The sequence below is a fragment of the Hyla sarda genome, chromosome 7, assembly GCF_029499605.1.
Source record: "Hyla sarda isolate aHylSar1 chromosome 7, aHylSar1.hap1, whole genome shotgun sequence".
Lineage (NCBI taxonomy): Eukaryota > Metazoa > Chordata > Amphibia > Anura > Hylidae > Hyla > Hyla sarda.
In genome coordinates, this window is record NC_079195.1 from 86,570,280 (window position 1) to 86,583,944 (window position 13,665).

Below are 13,665 nucleotides of genomic sequence, written 5' to 3' on the forward strand. Positions count from 1 at the left end.
GTTTGAACTACTAAAATATAACATAATTTAAACCATAAAATAAACAAGAAAAATAAAAAAAAACGAATTGCCAGAATTGCTGTTTTTGCTCACCTCACATCCCATAAAACATGATAAAAAGCTATAAAAATAAAATTACATGGACAGCAATGTCAATCTGTTTTCCTAGGATATGAAAGATCACCTGCTGCCCACATGTGTCCTGGGGAAGATGAGAAAAATATATAAACAAAAGAACCAAATGTCAATGATATATGAGATTTGGTCACCAAAGGACAATTTTGGCCATCCCTGCCTATGTGTATGGTGGCCTCTTGACTCTTCCCCAACATCAGAGAACGAGTTGGATTGAAACATACTTGATTATTTTGTACTTCACAAATATTGCTGTGCCCAGGCTGCAAAATTACACAAAATAAACTTTAACATACCTTCCTATGTGCCCCCGTCGGTCCGGTACCGGATTCACGGTCCAGCGGTGCGAACCTCATTCAACTTCCTGGAGATGTCACAGAGCCATTGGCGTATCACCGGCCGCAGCGATGTTCCGCCCTGGCCGGTGATAGGCTGAGCGCACTATCATGTAAGAAGCTGGCCAGAGCTCCTTACATGACAGTGCGCTCAGCCTATCACCGGCCAGGGCAGGACATCGCTGTGGCCGGTGATACGCCGACGGGTCTTTGACGTCTCCGCTGGACCATGAGGCCGGTACCGGACCGACAAGGGCACGTAGTTTATTTTTGCAGCCCGGGCAGTACCTAATCCATGGACATCTAATTGTTATGCCTCTATCACATATATATATATATATATATATATATATAGCAACAGGAGAATACAGCAGCACACCGCTAGCACAAAGATATAGATAAAACATGAGTATATAGATGAAACATGAGTATATAGATAAAACATGAAAAGCTATACAGCTGTAGTGCAACAAATGAAAATATGAAATTATGAAACAGTGAGGTACTTAGCTTGCAAATTTGGCGGCCAAATAGCTTGGATTTTTTTATAAAAATACCTCTATTTATTAACTCTAACAGTGTTATAAATCCTCTCAGGGTAAGGGAGCATGTCCCTCCCTTGTGATGGTGGGAGGTGATTGGTGTGTCTTGTCCATGAGCCTGATGCTGCTGCAGGACAGGTTAGTGCCCCAATAGGTATGGGGACCCCTAGTGGTGGGGTTTTCTTTATTAAATAATCAAAAACTTTAAACAACCATATTACAGATGTTCTTTAATTTTCATCAGTAACAAAATATAAAAAGTTTTGGATATGACTGTGCCCATTTAAAGCGCAACTGTCACAAATTTGTACCCTCATAAACTAATCACAGGGTAACAAAGCTCTTTAGAATTACTCTCCAGTCCAGGTATACCTTTTACGGCTTTCTAGCAGCTTTTTTTCAGGCAAAAAAAATGCTTTATAAGACAGCCAGCAACAGTCGGACAGGTGTGGCGCCCGCGGACCATAGCCACGCCTATCTCCTGTATGTCATGGCTAAGACCGCTGTGTGATTGGTCCCAGCACATAGGCCCCTTTATTTTCCTTATCTGTGGCGGCAAACATACAAATGTATAAGTAAAACAAGTGCCTGTTCTCCTATTAGGTTACAGTGCCCGTTCTCCTATTAGGTTACAGTGTCGTCACAGGGGGTTAGTTTGCATAGCAAGCGGCAGAGCATTACGCTGCGCACTGGGGCCGCGAGCGAGCGCTTGCTATGAAAACTAGCCGGCCTCAGCGCCGTGGCCATCAGTAGAGAGCGCTTGCGTCCCGCAGCACCAGTAGAGTTTTCTTCACATCACCGGCGCTGCGGGCAGCTGGTTTTCATAGCAAGCGCTCGCTCCCGGCCGCAGTGTGCAGCGTAATGCTCTGCCACTAATAGGAGAATGGGCACTGTAACCTAGTAGGAGATGGGCACTTGTTTTACTTATACATTTGTTCGCCGCCACAGATAAGGATAATAAGGGGCCTATGTGCTGGGACCAATCACACAGCTGTCCTAGCGATGATATACAGGAGATAGGCGTGGCGGCCGCGGGCCATAGCCACGCCTATCCGCCTGTTGCTGGCTGTCTTATAAAGCATTTTTTAGCCTGAAAAAAGCTGCTAGAAAGCCGTAAAAGGTATACCTGGAGAGTAATTCTAAAGAACTTTGTTACCCTGCGATTAGTTTATGGGGTACAAATTCATGACAGTTGCGCTTTAAGGGCCTTTTTAAGCTGTTAGTTCTTCCTTTTCCATCCGTGGGTTCTGTCCATTGGCGGCACTTGGAACGATTACATTGGGTTTTCCATGTCAAACACCCTAGCTGTGTAATGCTGTTCAGGATGCTGAACGAATGAGTTCCCTGGCTTGGTTTCCAATTCAATCCTAAACTGAGGCACCATATTTACATTAGGCCCTTACCTAGTATTTTTAGATTGCTCTGGTTTGCTGACTCTGTCTTCTAGATATCCCCTACCTGCTGATTTGGTTTATCCGTGCCCTACTGGTTCTGACTTATTCCCTTGCCTGTCTCGGGCTCTCTGGGTTTGTATGCAACCATTTGTATGCCTGGGTCCCTAGCAGTAAGGTCCATCCTGCTTTGCAAGGGGCACCTTAGATTCTGCAAACCAAAGTGGTGGCTAATTTTGTTAGCATGTTTTGAGTCTTTTTGGCCATCATTCGTCTCAGCACCCTTGTGGTCATAACACTAACAGTGGCTTACCCACCTCTTACGACTCAAAAAATGCATGCTCAGCCAAGTTAAATTTGAAAGCAACCAAGCAACCATATGATCAACCACTATCTGAAGTGTATGACCGGATTAAAGGGGTACTCCACTGGCTAAAAGTTCCAAACGCTGTTTTCGCGCTGCGTCATGCCCTTTCCCATAGACTTGCATTGAGGTGGCCTCGCTGTCACGTCACAAGGGGCTGTGGCTGTCTCCTGTCGTGAAAACAGCCTTCGTAACATTTGCTTCCGCCAGTGGAGTACCCCCTTAAGTTTCTAATCTCTCCATGAATTGTGATCGAGGAGGCTGAGCACGGAATTTCCTGTCATCCTGCTCAGTTTTGTATTTTAGGGATTTGTTTTTAAACCTATTTTAAGTAAGAACTCTCCAAATTATACCCATCGTATAAGGGTTATCCAAATAAAAATAAGTGAATGACATATTTTACATAATGTCTCCTTACATTGTGCATATAGCGAGCGTTTTCTTTTGTTTTTCTCCATAGAATGAATCACGGCAGCTTTTCGTTGTACCTGGAATAGAATACAATTCTTTGTTTGGATGTAAACCTGGTTATTATAACCATGGGGACATATTTGCATAAGCAGGAGTGTTAGTAACGGTGGTGGGCACTGCAGCATAGATCCGTGCTGCTCCCCTGTGTGCAGTTAATGGGCGATCTGGGGGGAGCTGGAATGACTCATGGTGCCCAGCCGAGCTCTGCTGGTGAACGACATCTTCTTTTCCATCACAGAGAGTAAGGTGTCCCTGAAACATTGCACGTCTCATCCAGAACATACACAGTATGCTAGCCAAAGGCAGGGATCTGCAGTAAGGTCTGCTGCTCATTTAACAGATGCTGGTAATTTATTAATGTGATTTCCTAGTAACTCGATAGGACGGGCAATAAATAGAACTGGCACATAAATGTGCCATTGTTTATGTGACGGGAAGGTGTGCATGGAAAATAAATGGATTCATGTTTTAATATTATAGGGAGTACAAGCAGCAGATAAATTGTATTGTGACAGCTCTCCATGCGGCACCCACGCCTTTAACCCCCTCTGTTAGTGTGTAAAGGTATGGTGTTCTTTTCATCAATGGCAGGGGGTGTGTTCTGTAGTCAGGACATGCTGATGTCACAGTCATGAATGAATGGCTGCGAGCCTATAGTAAGCATTGATCTCCCCTCCCCCCTGCAGCAGATGCATTGATCTAAGAGAAAATGAGGTCAGTCTGACGGAATCGCCATCCCCGGGTGTCATTAATAATCCATATGCGTGAGGATTTGCGGAGCTGCAGAGCCCACGTGTCACATTTGCGTAGGCTCAGCCTGGTGGTTCCCCCATTAAAGAGCTTGCAATCCTGTTATAGGGAAGCCTTCTGCTGCGGCTGCTGTTGGGGTATTACAGGATTGCTATCACATCTCAGTGCCATTTGCAGCCAGCCTGATGTTCTGCTTCTGTTTGCAGAATTCCTTCCTGAAGCTACAAGCCTTAGAATCTGATCTGTGCTCTGCTTTTTTACCATCTCAGGAGGAGGTTGTAGTACAGTCTCATGGCTGCAAAGAGGCGACCACTTCTCTAATCCAGACTGTACCAAGTGATGCTGCCAACCATGCAGGTAAGGACCACCAGTTATATAAGAATGAACAGCCATTCTGTAGAACCATGCCATATGACTCCATCATGTATCATTTCTGGACTTGTGTCTATTGTCTAATGAAAAGCCTTAATCCTCATTATTTGAAAGCAGGAAATCTGCTCCTTTTGGCTCACGCATTGCCTTGTCTGGAGACGGCTTGTGCTCTGGAAAGTGTAGTGTGCAATGCACTGTAGAGTCTGTCATTACATCAGCATTCATTACACGCCAAATGACAATGAGCAGCTTGCCTTTCAGCTCTATGAAATTTCATTGTAGACATTGTTTACTCAGGTTAAAGTGGACATCCAAATAAAGCTTTTAATTGAATCGGACTGATGTCCGCATGTTTAGTCAGTATTAGAACCACATCTCATTAAGTCAGGTTTTGCCATCTGAATAGTTTAGTTCTGATCACAGCAAAATCCAAGCAATAGGATGTTTACATTGTTTGGTGTTGAAAAACGGTATATAGGCTGATCAATGTAAATTGCTGTCAACCAAGAATAATATTTCTTACAGTATACGCCTTTTATTGTATTTTTGTAAGTATCTTTAGACTAAACCAGGAGTGGACGCTAAACACAAAAGGAGGTGCAAATGTTTTCATTATATTTTGTCACTATGTCGGTTTCACCCCAGGTTTGTGCTAAAAGTACCAATTCTATTCAGTATATCTCACAATAAAGGTGATCATTAGAGGAGATGGTAATTCATATGTTCGGTGTCCGTTTTAGGATGTCATCAGTCGTCAGTCGTAACTCCGTCCTCCGTCAGGTGAAACGGTGTCCCGCCTCCTCCCTCGGGCCAATCTCTGTCAGGCGTCAGCCACAACTCCCTCCTGCCTCCTTTGTCATCCTAAAGTCTCTCATCCAAAACTCCGTCATCCCTCAGACAAAAAACTTTCCTGCCCTGTAGCAGAGCCGAGTCAGTGTCGGCTCTCTGCTATACGGGTTCTGCTGTACACAATATTCAATGTCAGCTCTGCTATACCGACTCTGTAGCACATGCAGTGTCTGTAGTACACACGTGCAAGTTTTACAGTTTTGATTCTGCTATACATACTGTGCAGCGTTGGCTCTGCTATGTGGCAGGAAGTTGCGTCTGAGGGAGAATCATCTGAGGCATGACAGCGTTTTGGACGAGGGAGTTTCGGATGAGTGAGGATGGAGTTGTGGCTGAAGGATGATGGCGATTGGTGTGAGGGAGGAGGCGGGATGCTGTTTCACCTGAAGGAGGACGAAGTTACGGCTGACGATTGACGACGTCCTAAAATGGACACCGTATAGATGTTCCAAGCACAATTTAGTAAACAATCACCTTTCCATTTTTAGTAGTGATCGTGCAGTTTTTGTTACACTGGATAAAATGTATAAGTCATGTTTACAATTATTCTTGGTGGCTAGTTGTTATGGTTACAGTGATCATCAAAAAGGGGGTGTCCCTCCCCATAGACACTGATGGCAGATCTGATATTGACACACAAACCCCCACAAATCAAACAACCCAGAATTGAAATAAATAGATTACAGAAAGAATAGTTCCAGTAATAAAATACTGTATGTTTGCATGTATTCTGTTCTCAGTCATTCCAACATGTAACAAATATTAGCTGAATTGTCTCACAAAGAAAAATCTTTCAGTCGATGTTGAATTTAAGATTACGGAAGCTGTTTTTAGTTTACATTGCTTGTCTGGTTACAATGAATAAGATTTTGTATGTGTTCTGGACTTGTAGAAGATGTGATATTTATTGTGTTTTGTAACACATATGTTTGATCTGCCATTACAGAGTGTTATGTATTTTGCCATGACAAGTGGTCTATTTGCCTGTTACCAGCTAATAGCATTTTATAGTCACATAATGTTATTATTCAGAATGTCAATTTACTTTTTAATATAAAGTAAATTTATGACAAAAAAAGGTAAACTTGAAGGGGTTGCTCTATTTAATATGTGATGATCTTGGGAATCTCAGTGCTACATCTAGCTGTCTTGATAGATGGATGTCTCAGTATATAGGTGTTTACCCAGTGATGTCACAGTATGGAAATCATGGTCACAGTATATCAATGTACTGGAATAATCCACACAATATGTCACAGTACGATAATCCACAGTGTATCACTGTACAGGAATAATGCACACACATTGATGTCACAATACAGTAATCAAGATCATAGTTTATCCCTGTACAGGAATATAGCACACAGGCATGTCACAGTAAAGTAATCATGATCACAGCATATTCCTGTACAGGAGTAACGCACACAGTGATGTCACAGTACAGTAATCATGGAAACAGTATATTATGGAAACAGTGCATACAGGAATAATGCACACAGTGATATGACAGTGTAGTAAATATGGTCACAGTGTATCAAAATACAGGAATTATGCACAAAGTGATGTCACAGTAGAGTAATCATGGAAACAGTATGGTAATGTACAGGAATAATGCACACAGTGATGTCACAGTAGAGTAATCGTGGAAACAGTATGTTAATGTGCAGTAATAATGCACACAGTGATGTCACAGTAGAGTAATCATGGAAATAGTATATTACTGTACACTCAGTGATGTCACAGTACAGTTATCATGGTCACAGTGTATCACAATACAGGAATAATGCATACAGTGATGTCACAAAACAGAAATAAAAGAATCAAGTCACAGTAAATGTACATTAAAATCACAAACAAAACCAACTTGTTACCCCAACGCCTATGTTCAAGGTACAAAAAAAAACCTTCCCTCCCACAAAAAAGGAAACATTACATAGAAGGAAAAAGTGCACACAGTGATGTCACAATATGAAGAGGAGAGGAATTATATTCATGCAAATAACAGTAAAAGATAAAGCATACAATAAAAAAAATATGGAAATAAACATGTATACTCTGCAGATCAAGCATACATTTTTTCCCCAAATGACTTCTCCATGGGAAAATAACATTTTTATTGCATAACACACCATGTTTTCGCATAGAAGCAATTTTTTGAATACTTCCTAGAATAACTTCTCATAACAAAATGACTACAATGGATGACAACATCACAGTATCTCCCATTTGTTTTGCATGCAAGTCAACACTGTATATATTCAGTGTGATACTAATGAAATGTTTATTTTGTCCGTCTATGGCCTTGTTCACATTGCTGCCAATATAGCAAATTATGTTTTAGTCTAGCAGAATGGCATGGCTGATGCATTTTGTGCATTACCGTATATACTCGAGTATAAGCCGACCCGAATATAAGCCGAGGCCCGTAATTTCATCCTAAAAACCCAGGAAAAGTTATTGACTCGACTATAAGCCTAGGGTGGGAAATACATCATCCCCCCATGTAATCATCCAGACCCCCGTCATCACCCCCCCCTCCCTTCATCATCACCGCCTGTCAATCCCCTCATCAGTGGTCTTCAACTTGCGGACCTCCAGATGTTGCAAAACTACAACTTTCAGTGTTTTGAAACCTCTGGATGTCCGCAGGTTGAAGACCACTGCAGCCTTAGTCATCATCCAGCCCTCCCCCCCCCCCCTTTTGTTTTGTACTCACCTCCCCTCGGCGTGAAGTTAGGGTGAGCTGGTCCGGGCCATCTATGCTGCTGGGACCATCCGGTGGGGAGGATTAGTCGTTCCGGGCTGTCCATTTTCACCGGGGGGCCCTCTTCTCCGCGCTTCGGGCCTGCCCCGGAGTAGTGATGTTGCCTTGACAACGACACACAAGGACATTCATGCGCAACGTCCCTGTGCGTCGTCGTCAAGGCAACGTCACTAGCCCGGGGCCGGAGCGGAGAAGAGGGCCCCCCGGTGAAAAGGGACAGCCCGGAACGACTAACCATCCCCCCACTGCAGCATAGATGGCCCGGACCAGCTCACCCTAACTTCACGCCAAGGGGAGGTGAGTACAAAACAAAAGGGGAGGGGGGGGGCTGGATGATGACTAAGGCCGCAGTGGTCTTCAACATGCGGACCTCCAGAGCTTTCAAAACTACAACACCCAGCATGCCCGGACAGTCTATGTGTGTCGGGGCATGCTGGGAGTTGTAGTTTTGCAACATCTGGAGGTCCACAGGTTGGAGACCACTGAGAAGGGATTGACAGGCGGAGAGTTCACTCGAGTATAAGCCGAGGGGGGCGTTTTCAGCACGAAAAATCCTGCTGAAAAACTCTGCTTATACTCGAGTATATACGGTATGTTTTTTGTCTTGGGAACAGTGATAAAAACACCATTAGCGTGTCTTTTAATTCTAGCAAAGATTTTTTTTTCCGGTAAAATACGTCAGAAACGCCATTTCACTGAAATAGAAGTGCGGCCTCTGCAGCCACAACTTTATGGTGAGAGCAGAAGGTAACATAATAATAGCAGTGGTCTGCAAACTATGGACCTCCAGCTGTTGCACAACTACAACTCCCAGCATGCCCGGACAGCCAACGGCTGTCCGGACATGCTGGGAGTTGTAGTTTTGCAACAGGTAGAGGTCTGGAAACCACTATATACCAGGGCTGCTTTAGTTGTTAGGCTTACCATACTGGTGAGGGACACAGTAGACCACATCCGTGACTGGGACACAACACAGGCCATATCCTCTTTGTACATTGACAAATCCCAAAATTCTGTAAAATTTAGCATTGAACAATATCTAATTCTGTGTAACATAGAGGAATAAATTATATATAACTTTTGCAAATACACTTCAAGCAGTGTGCCGCCGTATTCTTCTATATCACTACATTTTTAGACACAGAGGCTGTTTTGTTCCAGCCCCGTATGACATTACGGTGACGCTGCCACCTCCGGATGTCATTTTTCATAGTGCCCAGTCATCGGATTTTTTTATCTTGCATTTGAAAACCTAATTTTTTCTTTTGTTATACTGTATTTATTGTATGTCAGAGGTCTTGATAATGAAATGGTTCAGATGCACAGCAACATATACTTGTCCCGAATTGCTTTCTTCTTAATTTACTTATCCTTACGTTTTCCTTCATGGATTTATGAGGGAATAGGCTTTTTGTATAGAACATTAAATAAGTATAATAAATGGAAAAAGAATGTTTTAGGACCAATTAATACACTCTGTGCAATAATACATAATATGTTACTAAGATGGTAAAGAAAATATAAGTAAGCTGCAAAGGCTGCTAATGCATCTACTTTCTCAACCCTAAAGCCTACATTTTCTTTTAGGGGAGATCAGACATTGACTTTTTCTAAGGGGAAGCAGGCATTAGCTTGTACTAAGAGGAAGCAGGCATTAGCTTGTACTAAGAGGAAGCAGGCATTAGCTTGTACTAAGGGGAAGCAGGCATTAGCTTGTACTAAGGGGAAGCAGGCATTAGCTTGTACTAAGGGGAAGCAGGCATTAGCTTGTACTAAGGGGAAGCAGGCATTAGCTTGTACTAAGGGGAAGCAGGCATTAGCTTGTACTAAGGGGAAGCAGGCATTAGCTTGTACTAAGGGGAAGCAGGCATTAGCTTGTACTAAGGGGAAGCAGGCATTAGCTTGTACTAAGGGGAAGCAGGCATTAGCTTGTACTATGGGGGGACTATACATTGGCTTCTACTGTGCAGGAGCCAGGGGTATTGCCAGTGGCGTAGCGTGGGTTGTCAGCACCTGGGGCAAGGCAAGTAATTTGCGCCCCCTAATCCGTGGATTTTAGCACTTGAATCTCTTCCACTAGATTAGTTAAAGAAACCCTTACCCCCTAAGCACATGTATTGTTTGCTATGAAAATACTGATGTAATTAAAGTAAAATGCATCTAAATACAAGTTTATTTTCAAACACTTTATTGAGTACGAACATGCATTACACATTCTCCACATTTTCAGCAGGTCTATGAATACAAATCTACAAATGTAGTAACCTAGCATGGGCCATGCTATGTCGTCTCACAACCATCGTAAACGACAAAAAATATCAAGAACAAAAACTAAACATCAAAATGGAACCATACCCTGGAGATGATCCAAGGCACAGGACTTTGGGTATTATAAGTAAGCGGCAAATGTCAGGGGGGCATTATATGTGCATTATATGGGCACATGACAGGGGGCCCCTGTCATGTGCCCCCACATATATTGCCCCCTGACATGTGCCCCTCACATATAATGCCCCCCTGTCATGTGCCCCCACATATAATGCCCCCCTAACATGTGACCCTGACTTATAATGTCCTCTGTCCTGTACCCCTCACATATAATGCCTCCCTGACATGTGCCCCTCACATATAATGCCCCCTGAGGGGGCAGGACAGGGGGCATTATATGCAAAGGGCACATGTCAGGGGGGGCATTATATGTGAGGGGCACAGGACATGGGGTATTATATATGAAGGGCACATGACAGGGGGGGGGTCCTGTCATGTGCCCCCACATATAATGCCCCCCCTGGCATGTGCCCCTTACTCATCATTTGCCCCTCTCACTTATAATTTGCTCCCCCCTCCCCTTTCTCACGCCCGTCACCTTTCCCCCACGCTGCGGCTGCTCCATTCCTGTAGTCAGTGAGAGCTGCGGGGACGTGATCTCCGGAGCGCCGGCGCGATGATGTCACGGCCTGCTGTGATTGGCTCTCACTGACTGCAGGAATGGAGCAGCCGCGGCGTGTGATAGCAAGGTGACGGGCATGAGAAAGGGGTGGTGGAGCGGGACAGCCGACAGCTCCCGCTCCACCATGCGATAGTTCAGGAAGAGGGGCAACAATCTCGGGGGGTGGGGGGGCAATTGTCCCCCCCCTGGATCCGCCACTGCCTCCACAGTGGGCAGCGACCCGGCAGCTCGGATCGGATTCGCACAGCCCGCACTGCAGAGAGAGTGAGTGAGCCAGGCAGGGGCAGAGAGCTGCGAGTGCGAGCGCGCTCCCCCAGATGTTGCGCCCGGTGCAGCCGCCCCCCCCCCCTGCACCCCCCACACTACGCCTCTGGGTGTTGCTATGTTCTGAAAAAGATCGGGGGCTAGAACCCATAGCCCAAGCCATGCCCCTAACCACAACCAGTCACGCTCCTAACCATACCCAAGTCATGCCCCAAACCACACACTCATTCACACCCAATCGCGCACAGTATACCAGTATACAAGGATAATTATCACCATACATATTACTGCCCTACTGTTAGTGACCATACAGTGGGGCAAAAAAGTATTTAGTCAGCCACCAATTGTGCAAGTTCTACCACTTAAAAAGATGAGAGAGGCCTGTAATTTTCATCATAGATATACTTATTTATTTGCGCCTACAGATTCCGCAGCGCTATATCTCAACTATGAGAGACATAATGAGAAAAATAATCCATAAAATCACATTGTCTGATTTTTAAATAATTTTTTTGCAAACTATGGTGGAAAATAAGTATTTGGTCACCTACAAACAGACAAGATTTCTGGCTCTCACAGATACTTCTTCTTTAAGAGTCTCCTCTGTCCCCCACTTGTCAGCTGTATTAATGGCACCTATTTGAACTTATCAGTATAAAATACATCTGTCCACAACCTCAAACAGTCACACTCCAAACCCCACTATGGCTAAGACCAAAGAGCTGTCGAAGGACACCAGAAACAAAATTGTAGACCTGCACCAGGCTGGGAAGACTGAATCTGCAATAGGAAAGCAGCTTGGTGTGAAGAAATCAACTGTTGGAGTAATTATTAGAAAATGGAAGACATACAAGATAATCTCCCTCGATCTGGGACTCCATGCAAGATCTCCCCCCGTGATGTAAAAATGATCACAAGAACGGTGAGCAAAAATCCCAGAACCACATGGGGGGACCTAGTGAATGACCTGCAGAGAGCTGGGACCAAAGTAACAAAGGCTACCATCAGTAACACACTAAGCAGCCAGGGGCTCAAATCATGCAGTACTAGACGTGTCCCCCTGCTTAAGCCAGTACATGTCCAGGCCCGACTGAAGTTTGCTAGAGAGCATGTGGACGATCCAGAAGAGGATTGGGAGAATGTCATATGGTCAGATGAAACCAAAGTAGAACCTTTTGGTAAAAAACTCAACTCGTTGTGCTTGGAGGAGAAAGAATGCTGAGTTGCATCCAAAGAACACCATATCTACTGTGAAGCATGGGGGTGGAAACATCATGCTTTGGGACTGTTTTTATGCTAAGGGACCAGGACAACTGATCTGTGTAAAGGAAAGAATGAATGGGGCCATGTATCGTGAGATTTTGAGTGAAAACCTCCTTCCATCAGCAAGGGCATTGAAGATGAAACATAGCTGGGTCTTTGAGCATGACAATGATCCCAAACACACCGCCCGGGCAACGTGAATCAGACAATGTGATTTTATGGATTTCTTTTCTCATTCTGTCTTTCATAGTTGAGGTATACCTATGATGATAATTACAGGCCTCTTTCATCTTTTTAAGTGGGAGAACTTGCACAATTGGTGGCTGACTAAATACTTTTTTGCCCCACTGTATCTAACCAAAACTAAGACCAATATTACCAATAATACCAGTACAAAAAACAAAAATCTCAGCATCTCCAAACAAATGAAACATGTACACAGGTGCACATTACTAGTTTTGTGTGTTACCAGTAGGAACAAATAATACCGCCATACAATGACCACCTCCATTACCACTGACTAATAACACTATATTTGTTACTGAATAAAATAAACTAAACAAGACCATATTCCCAAATACATTCACCATACAGAGGTAGATACCAGCTGTACACAGGATCTGTATACCATATAAGTGATTATATACTGGACCATATAGAGGTAGTGGGCAGCAAAATGTACTAAAGCAAATCTGCAGCAGAAAAATATGCACGTGTGAAAGTAAATATAAAATTACATCTAGGGACTCACAGATGGCATCTTTTCTGATCAGCGGCATCCTTTTTTATTTTCTTCTCCATTCGGATCAGACCAACATGATGTCTTCTTCCAGCCAAAACAATCATCTCTTCAGCATCTGCAGGACAAACATGTTAGACTCTGCATTTTTACAGTGCCTTCCTGTGCCAGAGCCCTCCTCTACACAATCTCTCCATCTATAGGCCTCCACACTCTAAAAATTCCCCCCTTTGGTGTCCCACTCAGTAAAAATGGGCAAGTAGGTAGCCAAGTAGTCAGGTATGTAGGTAGATAACTAGCCAGGTAGTTAGGTAGACAGTTTTTTTTAAGGGAAGTAGGTAGTCAGTTATGTAGCTAGGCAGTTAGGTAAGCATGTATGTAGATAAGTTGGGTAGCCCAGTATGACAGTAGGTGAGTGTTTCTCAACCAGGGTGCCTTCAGCTCTTCCAAAAACTATGACTCTTAGCATGCTCAAA

At 43.9% G+C, this 13,665-nt stretch overlaps 1 protein-coding gene across 4 annotated transcripts in view; it reads left to right on the forward strand.

Annotated features, from left to right (window-relative positions):
• The window catches only part of FAM13C (family with sequence similarity 13 member C), a 187,220-nt gene that overhangs the window by 142,782 nt on the left and 30,773 nt on the right, over positions 1 to 13,665 (forward strand). For all 4 annotated transcript variants that reach the window (XM_056529913.1, XM_056529916.1, XM_056529914.1 and 1 more), the window contains exon 6: positions 4,258 to 4,345. In XM_056529913.1, coding sequence (XP_056385888.1) covers positions 4,258 to 4,345 — 88 coding nt within the window. The remainder of the gene's footprint in view (positions 1 to 4,257; positions 4,346 to 13,665) is intronic.